This window comes from Phaseolus vulgaris, chromosome 9, assembly GCF_051622355.1.
Source record: "Phaseolus vulgaris cultivar YP4 chromosome 9, ASM5162235v1, whole genome shotgun sequence".
In the NCBI taxonomy this organism is placed as follows: domain Eukaryota; kingdom Viridiplantae; phylum Streptophyta; class Magnoliopsida; order Fabales; family Fabaceae; genus Phaseolus; species Phaseolus vulgaris.
The window spans coordinates 16,407,868-16,423,244 of NC_143506.1; the positions used below are offsets into that span (position 1 = coordinate 16,407,868).

A 15,377-nucleotide genomic window follows, 5' to 3' on the forward strand; every position below is an offset into this window, starting at 1 on the left:
TGTGCTACTTTCTCCAAACAATTTGCACCAATTTAAGCAAAGGAGGTCCCACAAGGGGATTTTGAGGTCTTACTTTCTTTTTCTTTACCTATCAGCTATAACTTGGCTGTATTGCAATTTGCTAGTCATGATTATAGAATTGGTGTTTCATAAGACGTTTCACATGTTGTTCACTCTTATATCTATCCATTGGGTGCAAAATTATATATTTGTTAATGTATGGAAAATCTGATATTCAATATCACTGTCCACAGATTCTGCTCATGTGAAAACTGATCTGCAGGGAGCAATTTGTAGATAATGACCAGTTTGTAGTCCCCTCTTGTGAGAAGTTTGAACCACTAGATCTTTGAACACATCATTCTAAAATATAAATAAAGAACCAATTGCCTCATTGATTTTTGTTTTAAAATAAAAAGGAGTTTCTGCCTCGATTTTATCAGATTTTAGACCTTAATCTCGACAATTTGACGACCAAGATAATGATCAATCGATCATGTGTTGCAATTATTTGCTGCTGTGATCGGCAGTGCTACAGAGCAAACATGGATAAACACTGTTTACCACTGCATACCCATTCATGAATCAATATGATATGATACTGTCTTTGAAAACTAGAACAACTATTTTACAACTGTATTTATTGTAATAATATAATAATATGAATGGATATTGATAGATTAAATAAAATTGTGATACATGTTTGTATGGTTAAATAAAAATTGCCTATTTTTTTATTATTAAGTAAATAAAAGTTTGTTAAGTTCTCTGTGCACACCTTACAAGCTATTATGTTTTATTTGACAATTAGATGTGTTGCTTTATTATTGAAGGTTGGGCTTTGTAAAATTATTTGTTCTCAACAGCACAAAAACTCTTCCGTTTCTGTTTCCACTTTCAGGCGCTGCACTTTGCTCAGTGTTATTATTACTTTGACTTTTTCTTCTAATTTGTATTTTTTTTTTCAACACCTTTTAGAAGACTTCTAAGTTTTAGCTCAATTTTATAAAATTAAAAAATCGATTAAAGATAATAAGTAGGTATAAATCTTATCTTATAAGTCAGTTTTATAAGTTTGAATTGATTTTAAAGTTTATCTCTTAATATAATATCAGAATCATTTAAAATCTATGATAGGTGGTAATTATTTGGAACGAGTTAACTTTTCACTTAACAAAACATTTGAAGTTTAGTAGTGATTTTATGTTATGTTACATAGGCTTCCTCCATTCTCAAGTGTTATAGAAGTAGAGTACATGGTTGATCAGCAATTGAAGTTTTATGTTGTATTTATTTAGTGTTTAGGATTCTTGAAAGGGAAACAAAAAGGATATCAGAAGCAGTGTTTCAAGATTTTGGTTGGTAACTGCCCATGTTCTTCTCTCATAACTTCTGTGTACAAGTGCCATAGTCAATTCACCATGACCATAACACTTCCTAAGCTAAATAAATAAAATCATACAAGACATGTAGAGAAAGAAATTAATTTCGTGTATGATCACTGTCAGTTAATAGATTATAATAAATATGTTTTTTAAAGTAATTAAATAATTCATGGTGTATGATAACCTATGACGAGATTGCAGTGTAAAAAAGTATACTTAAATCAAATTCATTTACATAAATTAGGTTCATGGAGAAAAGATAAAATTCAAAAATAATAAGAGTTAAAAAAAAGTGCTTGGTAATTAATCAAACACATATCTCTTTTCTGCTGAAAAAGCAGCAGCAGTCACTGGTGAGTGGTGAATATTGCTTGGTTTTATGCGTTTTGCAAACAAAAAACTGCATGGTTCAATGAACTAAAATGATAAATTTGGTCATATCATAGCCTCTGTGATCAGTTCCATGTGCTAAACTACTAACGGCAAAACACCTTGTTATTATTTGAATAAAACAATGGTGGGGGGTGGGGTCTATATTGGGGAGGGTGATCTTCTCATGTCTGTGTGCCAAATGTAACCAACAAGATGATGTTTATGTCGTTATTGTCTTCTTGAAGAATCACTTGCATTGAAGAATCTTTTAAACTCGGTTTTATGTTGGCTTACAAATCTAAGGAATGAACTAATGGTAAAGCTATTTCTACTTTCTGGTTTTTGGTAAAGTTTTGCTTTTTGTTTCTTTCTAAGCTAAAGGAAAAGAAAAAACAATAGTAGTCAAGACAAAGAAAACAATAAAAAAAAAAAAAAGACAGGAAAAAAGAATAGAAGGGAGACAAAGAAACAAGTAGCATATATGTCAAGGATCGAAAGATTAGGAGCTTTGTAAATATCCCTATCCATCATGTCTCTATCCTTCTTCTTTTTTCCCCTTGAAGGTGAGCTTTATTTCTGGTTTACAGCTATGGTGGAATTGATATGCACAAAAGGTCAAGAAAGTGAAATTTATAAAAAAAAACTAGTTTGGACCAACCCAAACATACGCGTGAAATGGGTCCCTAAACATAACATGGGTGATGAGAGCAAAAGTAGTGCATGTTTTATTAATTATTTGTATTCTAAGTATATATATATATTTCTCTCCATGGTTTGTTGCACTCATGAACTTAATAAGTTTCTGACACTCATCATGTTTGTGTCATCTATGAACTCTTTTTCTCCTCACAAAACCACAATGCTTCACATGCAAGCCAACACACATATATATAATATAATCCATCGAATTTAAACTATAAAATAACAAGGGTCATGGCTTATTCGGGGAAAGACCAGAACATGGGAATTTCTCCTTTGAACTAGTAATAAATTCAACAGTTGTGTCTTTTCTCTGTGCTGAGTCCAAAACCTTAACACACATACATGCACATATACGATGTTCCTGTGTGTTAATTGTCTTTTCCTTGATATATATGTCTGTCGTTTTGCTAGAGTCATAGTGCTCAATGAATATGGCATCCTTGAAAACGTTTCTGCCCTGAATTTAACATTCAGATATGATATCAATCTCTTCCAACATTGAAACACAGTGTAGGTTTTTTTCCCACAATCAACATCTTTAAGGATGAAGTCTTTGTCTTTCATTGGGAGCACACAGAAATTGACGCGGTTGAGTTTTCTTACAAAAAAAAATGGTTAACATGCAACATTTTTTTATCTGGGGTATACCTAAACTAGCCTATAAAGAAAAGTATAGCAGACTAATAGAAAAGTTAATCATATAATCCCCTCCATTATTATAGATATGAAATTTTTTCCATCTTACATTCAATGAATAGAATAGAAGAACTAAAATAACTCACGGACTCAACTGTAATCTTAAAAAGAAAACTAAATAAGTTTCAAGGTTCTAATAAATAAAGTCTCAGGTTTTAATTAAATGACTAATTTTTGTTTTGAATATTTTATAAAAAAATATTCTTTAAATTGATTATTTAATAAATTTAAATTTTTGGTTTAAGTGTTATATATTTGTCCTCCTTTTATGCTAAATTTAAATGTTTCATACAATCTTAAATGTTAGAAAAAATTATATGCGTTGTCTTTCTATTACTTATATTATCTTGATAACATATGTCACTTTATATTAAAAATAATATTTAAGTTATTAGAAAATTATTAAATAAAAATTATTTTTATAAAAAAAATTATTATATTGATTAAATTAAATATTATTTTATATACTAAAAAATTATTAGTATGTAAATTAGTTTTTTATTATTAATAAATAATTTTTAAAGTGAGATCTAACTAACTACCAACTAAATTATAAAGTTAGTAGTTAAATAATTGGTAGCTAATTAGATACCAATTTAAAAATTATTTATTAATAATAGAAATTATTTTAGATATTAATAATTTTTTAGTTCTAGTATCTTAATATAAATACTAATTATCTTTTGTCTTTAAAATTAATTTCTATTTAATAATTTTCTCGTAATGTATTATGATACAAAATAAGTTAAAAAATTAAAAGAGAAATATAAAAATATTTTAGAAAATATTTAAAAATATTTATTATAATGATATAGGAACTAGATATAAAATAAATATATTTTCAGAAATTTAAGATAATTTTTTATAATTTATAGATACAAGTATTTTAGTTGGATTCGTGATTTGGTTTTCTAAGTTTTTCTGAATAGTAATTGTATTGAGTCAAAATTTTAGCTTTTTTTACCTATATTTAGGGAAGATAATTTGTGTACAGACAAATTCGTTGATTATCTTTTTGTTAACATATGAGTTTTTTTTAGTCTTTCGTATTTTTTTTAATAATAATATTTTTTCATGTGATGATAGATGATTATTGTTATTTAGGTGTTAGTTTAATTAAGATGTCAAGTTGCATGTGATGACTAACATAAAATTTTTTATAAAAAATAAAATAAAAATTGTTGATTATGTATAAATGGTATTGATAGATTTCAAGGTTATTTAAATTTCATATTTATGTTTTCAGAATTTTTTAAATGTAGATTATAATTATCTTGTCTTATTATAACAGTATAGTAAATTTTGGTCTAGTTGCCCACATTTTTCATCCTTAAAAAGATATATTGAAGCACATGGATTATCATTAATTGTGAGTGGAATTTGTTGACTAGTGCATATATCTTCTTGTAGACGATATTATTTTCTTCTAGCTTAAGCAAATATCTAGTTTTCATTCCTCACCAATGGTCTACATCCTTTTATATAGAGTGAAGACGAAATTGACAACTATTTTATACCTAATCACCTATTTACTCATTGAAAAAAAAAATCCATTATTAACATAAATAGCTGGAGATGAAAATTGTCAATCATATTTTGCTTTGGTTCAAGTTGCTGTGTTCAAACAAGCATAATAAATGCTTCTCAATCGTGATTTTTTAACGCGGTTTCGTTGGAAAGCAAGCAAACAAATTAACAAAGGGTGTATGAACCGTGAGAATCAACTAAGAGATGATGTGACCCATTCCCCACTCTTCCTATATATTTTTTCACTAACAAATAGTTAGGAACTAAATTTATTAAAGGATATAAATATTAGATTTATAAAAGTATTCTAATATTAATTGTGAATTGTGTATTTTTTTAATTATTAGTTGTTTTTTTTATGGAGTAAATAATTTTATTTTGTCTTTTGTCGATTATGATTCTAGTATTTATTTATTGATTATTTCTTTCTTTGGTTCGTAATATAATAGTATGAGTCTATCCTACTGAGTGTTTGTTGGGTTTATCAGGTCACTCACTATCGGGTCGTTATCGGACCACCTATAATATGTTATCTCACGCACGAGCTGTAACTCTCGGCTTTATAGAATGAATAACCTTTATTTTGTCTTTTGTCGGTTATGATTCTAGAATTTATTGATTGATTATTTCTTTCTTTGGTGGCTCGTAATATATATGGTATCAATTTCGAGTCTATCCTAACAAGTGTTTGTTGGGTTTATCAGGTCATCCATTATCGGACTGTTATTGGATCACTCATGATATGTTATCCCACGCACGAGCTGTCACTCTTGGCGTGAGGGAAGCGTTGGAGATCTCACATCCACTAGAGATAAGAATAATTCATTGTATATAAGTGAATGTAAACCTCATCTAATGAACCTATTATATGAAGTTGAGTTAGGCTTAAAGTCTATTTTATAATAAAATTATTTTAAAACGTAGAGATTATAGAAATATATTTTATTTCTTCTAACAAAGTCTTCTTTATGATCAAGGCTTGAATCTTAACATGTTTTAAAAACTCAACATATTCATCAATTGTAATGGTTGTGACTGTTCATGGAAATGGCATATGCAATTTCCATGTGGATATGCTCCTATTTTTCCTCCACCACTAACATGTATTTGCTCATATAATACAGTGCTAGTTATACCAAACATTTTACCAACCAATCTTCATCTTATTAAAACTTCAACAGCTCCAATATGTATCATACACAAAAATTGCTCGAATCTCTTTCTCTATTATTGTTTTAGAAGAGACAGCATTAATTTTAGAAAACGACAAGACCAAATTCTCTTATATTTTTTTTATGTGAATTTGGTTTTTTTTTTCATACGGTAGCAAGCATCGTGACAATTTGTTATGAAAAAAAACACAAAAAAACTAATGGAGCTTGCCTGAAGAAAAATTTAAATTTTTGTGTCTTCTATTCTCGTGACATAACAAAAGTAACATGAGAGAATCTATCATCGATTGCAAATAGATTAAGAAAGTGGTTGTTGACATTTTGTTTGTGTAGTATTAAGTTGTTATATCGTGTGGCACATAGCTATTTATCCACCCTATTGCAAGAAACTTAAATGCGCCAGACATGTTGTTTTTGTCTTCAACAGAAGTTAGTGAAGGTGAAGCACATGCTTCGGCTACTGTACAAAACTGCTAAAGCCAAGACTTTGGGACAACCAAACCATTGTGTTGGTTTCTCCATTAAATAATATTTATATATTTAGTATAGGTTTTGTTTATTGTAATAGTGTATTTTTTTTTAAATCACTAAAATGGGTAGATTTTTGGAAAATTACGTTGGTATCAACTACTTTAATTTTTTTTAAATGAAATTTTATTAATGTCACAACTGAAAAATATTATACTAAAATCGTATTAGATAGTCACAATTTCACTTAATATTTCAAAAGTCATATATTTTTAAAGTCATGTTATCTTGAAGTTGAGTTACTTTAACACGGCTAATCTTTAATTGATAGAAAATGATAAAATATAAATCAATTTTAAAGACAAAAAATAATTAGTTGTTATAGTAGTTGCTACAGTAGTTAAAGTATGAACCATTTGAGAGACTAACAAAAAATTTTATTTTTAAATTTGTTTCTATTATTGTTAAATAGTTTATAAATTGGTATCTAATTAGCTACCAAGTTTTAACTACCAATTATTTATATTATAAATTTGGTAACAAAAATCGTGGTTACTAATTAGACACCATATTAGAAACCATTTATCAATAATACAAATTAATTTATAAATAAATAAAAAATTGTGTGACACTCACGTAGGCGTGCCCTCATCCTAATGGCTTTAGGCGCAACTTGCGTTGAAAGACTTGATGGTTAACAAAAAAAAAAATAGTTTCTAAAATGATTTTTAATTTAGTTATTGTAGCAACTAATTATTCTTTGTCTATAAAATTGATTTATATTTCATATTTTTTTTTTAGTGTTTATTGGTATCTTTCTCGTTCAGTATTTATAAAAAAAAACAGTAGAGTAAAAGGACCTTTATTATGATGCTTCTAACATTTTTGTTATCCTTTTTCGAATTTATGTTTGTTGTTACAAGAATTGATAACTTATTCTTTGACGTTGTCTTCTTAAATCACGGAAATGGCCTTGGAAACGGTCTATTCAAATATCCTAAGTAGATTTAGGTAACAGAAACCATGAAAGAGGTTCAACATACCTATGATTAGAGAGGTTTTAATATGTAATGGGGAGTTTTTGAAATTAGGAGTGGTAGCGATAATTGAGGAAGTTCTAAAGACTTGGAAGAAAGTCCTGTGCAAATTTCCTATTGCCATGTGACTTTATGTGCTTCTTAGGGTGTGGATCTTACACTTGGATTTATCTTTATATCTAATCAACTTTAAAATATTAACAAATTTCAACTATGTCAAACCTATTTAATGTTATTGTTTCTAAAACTATGTCTATATATATATTAAAATTATTTCCTTCTCCATTAGTACATAGTAATTTTCACATGCAATTTGCAAATCAAGAGGATGGTTTTTAAGAATTTATGATTTTTTTTCAAATTTAAATCATGGCTGGTTTATCCTCAAATTTAAATCAACCTTATTTTATTTAAAATTATAACAATTTATTTAAATTAAGATGTATCTTATTTTAATTTATGGGAAATCCTACTAGCTTTATTATTGCTTCAAATTTTAAATCAAATTAAATAACATTTTTATTTTATATTTTATTAATTTTTTTAGAGAAAATAAGAAATTGAATATACAAATACAAATTGGCAATTTCTTCTTCTACCTCCTTCATGTAACACGTGAAATGACAACTTTGTCATTTTTTTTATATTTTTTATTTTTTGGATTTATATATTTCAGAGTACAAAATTATATTTTGAATTTTAAATTTTGTAATGTATTTTTTGGATTTAAAAATATATTCCAAACTCTAAAACTCAAATCCAAAAAATATCTTTCAAACCATAAAATGTGGAATATAAAATTGTATTTCGAATTTTACACTTCAAAATGCATTTTCGAATCCAGCAAATACCTTTCAAATCTTATTTTCGAATAAAAAAAATACATTTCAAATTCTAAAATTCATAATACAATGTATTTTTAAATATTGCCGATAAAAAAAACATATATGTATTTTTAGATAGATTACTAAAAAAAATACACTTTGAACTCTAAAATTTGGAAATTATAAAGTTCAGAAGTTATATGAATTATATAATTCAGAAATAAAAATTAAAAAACAAATCCTACACTTTTTTTCCCAAGGATAATTTTGAAATTAAAAAGTTTATGGAGGTGCAGGAAAAAACTATGGAGGTGGAGGAAGAAATTTCCTACAAATTTATTTCATCCGTTTCGGGGGCTTTCACTCAGGCCCATGTTAAAAAGCCACAATAACGAGGCCCATTAAAAATGGGAAACTTTTGGATTTCTCCCTCTGTTAATTAAAAAAAAAAACTCACGTAAATTTGTATATTATATAACATAATTATGCATATGGTTGATTTAAAAAAAAACATATAACTTATTCTAAGTGAATTGTTAACATGATATTTCAACCTAAATGGTGAGGTAAGAAAGACAAAGTGTTGTTTTGGCAACCCAATTAACTCTCAACTGTTTAACACTTAAAATATATTCTTAATTGTCGAGGTTTGTGTAATTAAGCTAAAATTAAGTCAACCAATAATAATGTTAAATTGAAGTTAATTTATAATTACTTGTGAACCAAATTAAGATTGAATAATTTAAACAGTTTTATAATGTCATAAATTAGTTAAAGAGTCACCAAATATCTCAAAAATATAGAATACTTATCCCGTACAATGTTAAACTCAACTTCACTATCCATTCAATTGGAATATTATTATGGATTAAATTCATAAGTAACTACTTTAATTCGTTAAAGTCTATGTATATTTAAGCAACAATAATTTGTATAATATGAGCAGAGTTATATAACTATGATATATGGTTTGATGTTTCATGGAAAAAATGAAATTTAAAAGTTCAGAAATAGTAAATGACTATTATAAACGAGGAATAAGGGCATTGGTTTAATACATTAGGAATAAATAAAGTTTATATTGGTAGTTATATAACAACTAATAAAATGTTTAAATAAGATATTAATCCTTCTATTGGTTCGTTATTTATTAAAAATATATAGAGTCAAATGGTAGTAAAATTATATAGATGTATCAAATGTTAGAGTGAGATATATAACATATATATATATATATATATATATATACGAATTATGGGAAAAAGAAATAATACTTTAAAAATATATTTTGTTCTTAAATAACAAATGTTTTAAATAGATATGTGATTTGGTAAACAGGTGAGGACCAAAATCATTAAACTATGTAATATTTGAATACTTTGTCGATATTCATAAGACAATAATTTGCAAATAATATTCATATTTTATCTAACAATAAACTAGGCAAAAGTGTTATACTAGGCAAAAGTGTTATGTTTACATTTTTTTTTATATAAAAGTTTTCATGTTAGGCATTTGCAACTTGACATCTCAGCTAGGCTGATCCTTCAAGTAACAACAATCATCTGCCATCACATAAAAAAAATATTATTAAAAAAAAGAAAAAGAAATAAAATACAAAAATATGGGGGACTAGACCAAAACCCACATGTTAACAAAAACGATACATAGGTAGACTATACCTATTCATAAAGAATTCTAAGAACAGACTAGATGGAAGTCTATTATAACAATTAAATGATTATCTATGAATGAACCCTAAATTAGCCAACTTATCAACACATGCATTCCCCTCACGAAAAATATGAGTAACCCTAAATCTGATTGTACCACAGTAATTAAGACAAGTATTTCATCGATTACAAAGCATCCACGGAACATTAGTTATAGCAGTTATGTTTACATTTTTTATTAAAAAAATATGTCAAACAATAATAGGTAGACTATTTTGTAAAATATAAATCTTAAATTTATAATTATTAAGATTTGTATATTCAAGATGCTCAAATGTAATGATATTAATAGTTAAAATAGGGGTTACAATGCCAGAATGTTTAGTTTATTGAAAATGCATAATTCACATAAAAAGTCTAGCTCGTTCCACATTACCACTTTTAAAGCCAATTTTTTTTTATAATTGTTAAAAAATCAAATAAATAATTGAGGATGGGAATTTTTTTAATTAAAGTAAATAAATTTGTAATTAGTAATTAAATTCAAAATAAGCAAATGTAATTTTATCAGTATAAAATGGTAAATGTTTTTTTTACATATAATAGGATAAAAAAATAATATTTTGAATGTCAACTCAGTCATTAATTATGTGCAAATAATCTCATTTATATTTTTGTAATTAAAGGAGGGTGTAGATGAAACCTATTTCTCAAGCCTTTTTATTTAGAAATTTTAGGATTTCTATTTCCATAACATATTTTTGAGTTTTGGAAATTTTTATTCAAAATGTATTTTTAATTTTGTGTTTGGAATGTATTTTTTATTTTTGAATTTTATTTACTGTTCTAAAAATCTGGAATAAGGGTAATTTTGAAAAATTGGAAAAATGATAGGGTGTAGGTTAAAAATGATATGGTGAGAAAGAAATTGCCTCAATTATTTTTATAATGGACTGAAAGAGAATTATTGTATCTCGTGCAAATCGAAATATTGTTTGTTTGGTCCAGAAAAACGTTGGCCTTTACATCTTGCACCCCATTTTACAAGCAAGACTGTTTCTTCCTGCACTTCCATAGCTTTTTCTGGCACCCTATACACAACATGAAAATACATTTTTAACCCTCTTGTGCCACCCCCATAAAATAACTTCCGGATTATGTAATCCATACATGCATTTAAAAGAGACTTCCGGATTATGTAATCTGGAAGTCTTTTTTAGCTTCCAGATTACATAATTCGAAAACTAATCCTGCATCTGAAAAAATACTTCCAGATTATGTAATCCGGAAGTTAATTATGAATTTAAAAAAAGACTTCCGAATTACATAATCCGGAATATTACAGAGGGGTATTTTTGAAAATATGAAAATATATGGAGGTGGAAGAAGAATATATTGAGGTGCAGGAAGAAGCAGCCTACAAGCAAAGGGATTAACATACCCTTTTTAAAAGTTTGTTCTAAAATTTTTGTTTTGAAAATTATGGTTTGAAAAGCTCATCTCATAATGTATTTCATATATTTCAAAAAGTTTGTTGCAAAAATTATGTTTTAAAAAGTTTATTCTTTATGAAAATTCTGAAAAGTTTGTTCGAGAATATTTCTAAAAAAATTAATGCAGAAGTCACATTTACAAAAAGTAAAATCATCATTTTAAAATTATAGAGATACAAGAAGAAAATACCTATATGTTTTATTTTTTCTTCATGATTTAATAATTGCTTCATTTAGTGATTTTGAACTCTGCACCCAATCTTTTGAAATTGCACTCAATCAATTTTGAATTTTATCAAAATTGTCCTTCATTATGAAATTGAAAATCTAGAATTATAAAATACATTCCAAAAAAGCAATTTCATAATAGATTTTGTGTGTTATGGAAATACAGTTTTGAAAAACAAAATCTATAAGTATATTATAGAAAAATAATTTATGAAAAACAAAATTCAAACAAATATTCTAAAAATCCAAATTTAAAAATGAATTCTAGAAACCCAAATCCAAAATACATTTTGTCATGCACTCCCACTCCTATTTAAAAACTAAAAATTATATTTTTATCCTTTCACATAAAACACTGAGTACAAATTTAAAAACATTGAATACTGAAAGCAATTCCCTGCAGCATTTGTTTATTCACGTAAAGTCACTCATCTTGGTATACCCTATAAATTATCTTTGATTGTTTCCTCCTGCACCTCCTCCTTTGTATATTCTTCTATCTCTCTATACAAAACAGGAAAATATTTGTTTATCCTTGTGTGATCCTCATATTTTAGATTACATAAGTTAATCTCAAATTCGAGAATACTTTATGAAAATAGATTATATAATTTAGAAGTTTGGATGTTAGAATAGTTTCTAAATTATGTAATCCAGACACACATTTAAAAGACTTTTAGATTACATAATCCGAAAGTTAATCTCATATTAGAAGACTTTTAGATTATGTAATCTGAAAACTAATTATGCATCTAAATAAAGATTTTTGGATTATGTAATCAAAACTAATTACAAATTTAAAAAAAAGACTTCCAGATTACACAATCCGAAAGTTAATCTCATATTAGAAAAGACTTTTAGATTATGTAATCTCGAAACTAATTATAATCTAATTAAATAAAGATTTATGGATTATGTAATCAAAACTAATTACAAATTTAAAAAAAGACACACGTCTGAAATATTAGAGAATGACATTATTGAAAATAACAAAAAATTATGTTTTCCTTTTCATATTCGGCTTCTTCCTGCACCTCCACATTTTTCTTCCTGCATCCCCACAATTTTAAATATTTCAACATTAACCTTTATTTATAATTTCAAAAGGGGCTACCGGATATCAGGATCCAGTAATATATTCCGGATTCATGAATCTGAAATTGATTAAATTGTGTTTTCTGGATGAGGGGGTGTTCCGGAAGATAAAAGATCATAAATTGTTGTTTTCCAGAGTGCTGAATCCAGAAGCCTAAATTGCATTACGAATTGGTGAATCCGAATTTTTTTTTTTTTGTGTTATGGATTTCTGAATCCGAAATGCATCACTTGCATTATGGATTTATGAATCTGGACTTGTTTTTTTGTGTTATGGATTCCTGAATCCATAATGGTCTTTTTGAATTATTGATTGTTGGATCCGGAATAATGTTTTTGACTTATGGATTCATGGATCCGAAATGCAATGATTTTGTTTCATTTTTTATTTATTTGTAGAAGCATGGACAATAGTGATGAATTTGAACAATAATTATATGATAGGGTTGATTTATGGGATGATGATGATATTCAGAAGTCATTATCCATGTTCTTCATGTGTTTCATCTTCATTAACATGTCTGCGCAAGAGAGCATCCTTGCCTGCACCTGGGTAGGGTTTTTTTAGATAAGGATATTTTTGGAATTTTAAAAACTAATAAGGGTGATTTGGTCTTTTCATAAGAGTGTGGGGGTGCAGGGAGAAAAATGTGGGGGTGTAGGAAGAAACTGCCTTCATATTTATACAAAATGGATCATTGAATAAGCCCACAGACCCATGACCCAAATGACTTAAACCAATCCATTTCCCCTTAGCCCAAAAGGCCCTGCAACTCCTTTCCTTTTTCCTCCTCTCTTACCTTAACCATCTAAAATTTAGTTTTCAAAATCTGATTTATTAAATAGCTCATAAAAAACACAACCAAAGTAAAAGTTTTTTTATACTTTTTTATATACGTGTTAAAATATGTATTATGACATATATTTTATATAGATAAAATTTATACGAAAAGAAATTTTTAAGTAAATGAATTTAGATATAAGATTATCTAATAAAATATCATTGAATAGGCAATAGTTGGTAAAATATATAGTGATGTTATTTAAACCCTCTTTATGCTAAATAAGCATATAAACACGCTAGTATTTACAAAATATTTCACTGATTTTTTGTATAACTAAAACTCCTGATAAATTATATAGTATATATTTTAATTATATAATAAATAATGTAAATCATGATAATTTTTTTAATTATTTATAAAAGTTGAAAAAATATTAAAATTGGTCAATCCATAGACAAAGCCTAGAAATAATTAAAAGACATAAATGGTTAACATGATCGAGCAAAAGATAAAGATTAAAAAATCACAGCTTGAAATCATTTTTTCTAAATAGAAGAGTGTGTATACTAATATATGATATAATATTAAACTTTTAAAATAGGTATATGAGTTTAAATTGTATATAAGTTATGAAACTTAAGTATTTAAATAAACTAGTAAATATGTAATTTCAATTTGCTCTAATGAAAATCAATATAATTATAGCAACAATATTATTATAGATCGATTTATTATATATTTACAACCCTTTCAATGATGTAGGTTAAATTTGTTTTTCAAAACTTTCATGAGTGATATTTAGGTTGATTATTCAATGTTTTTTAAATTGCATACTTAACAATTTATAAAAAAATTGTTTAAGATTTAAAAAAAACAATTTTTTTAATATTTTTTTATTATCATGATAACATTTAGAACTAAAATATATTTTAGATTTTTCACATAGTTGTTCAATTTTTTTTTTATTATAATAACCAACATAATTCATCCTATAGTATGTGTTAAACTTCAGAGATTTAATATATATCATCTCTTAACACTTCAGATCCTATTATTTAAAAGACACTCGATTAATAGAATAAATACCAGTGAACTTAAATAAAAAATATTTAATTAATTAGATATCCAATTTGTAAATAAAAAATTAGTGTGCATTTTAAATAAAAATCGATGAGAACCTAAATTTTATTTAATTAATGAATTAATTTTTTAAATAAAAATTAACAACAATAAATCCCCAATTAGAGTGATAGGTATGGGTATAAAAGAAGGGTGAGTTTCTATCTTGTCCTTAGGGTTTGGTTATTAGGGTTTTCGCTGTTTGGTATCAGTCCAACACTCGGCGCAGTCGAACATCCAGAAGACAAAGCGAAAATGGTGCTCCTCAATCAAAATCACAATCTCTACTCTTCAATTTGTAATTGTTGCTGAAGCGATTCCTTTGCGCTTTCGGCGTTCGATTTGTGTCTGATTTTGTTGTTCTTGTTTGCAGCCGTCGCACAAGACTTTCAGAATCAAGAAGAAGTTGGCGAAGAAGATGAGGCAGAACAGGCCCATCCCCTACTGGATCCGCATGAGAACCGACAACACCATCAGGTACGATTACCCTACCTTTCGCATAATATAGGTTCGCTTTGCTCTTTTCAAGCTAAAGGTTCTGTTTTCCATTTCAGGTACAATGCTAAGCGCCGTCACTGGCGTCGCACCAAGCTTGGCTTCTAAGGTGTTTGCTCTGCCTCGGTTCGGTTTATCCAATTAATTAGTTTTTCTTTTCTCTTTTTTTCATTGAGGCAAAAACTTGGTATTGGAGATTTTATGTTTTTCATTTACTTGAAGACTATATTGTGTACGGAAACTTACTGTAGTTGATACCAATGGTGCTCACCACCGCTCTCTAAAGTATTTTGGAATTCTTCACAA

At 27.2% G+C, this 15,377-nt stretch overlaps 1 protein-coding gene across 1 annotated transcript; it reads left to right on the forward strand.

Annotated features, from left to right (window-relative positions):
* The first annotated feature begins 14,750 nt into the window (after positions 1-14,750).
* LOC137823097 (large ribosomal subunit protein eL39) lies at positions 14,751-15,377 on the forward strand. The gene is made up of 3 exons (XM_068628216.2): positions 14,751-14,834; positions 14,950-15,053; positions 15,131-15,377. The coding sequence occupies exons 1-3, from the start codon at positions 14,832-14,834 to the stop codon at positions 15,177-15,179; spliced, it is 156 nt and encodes a 51-aa protein (XP_068484317.1). The 5' UTR covers positions 14,751-14,831; the 3' UTR covers positions 15,180-15,377.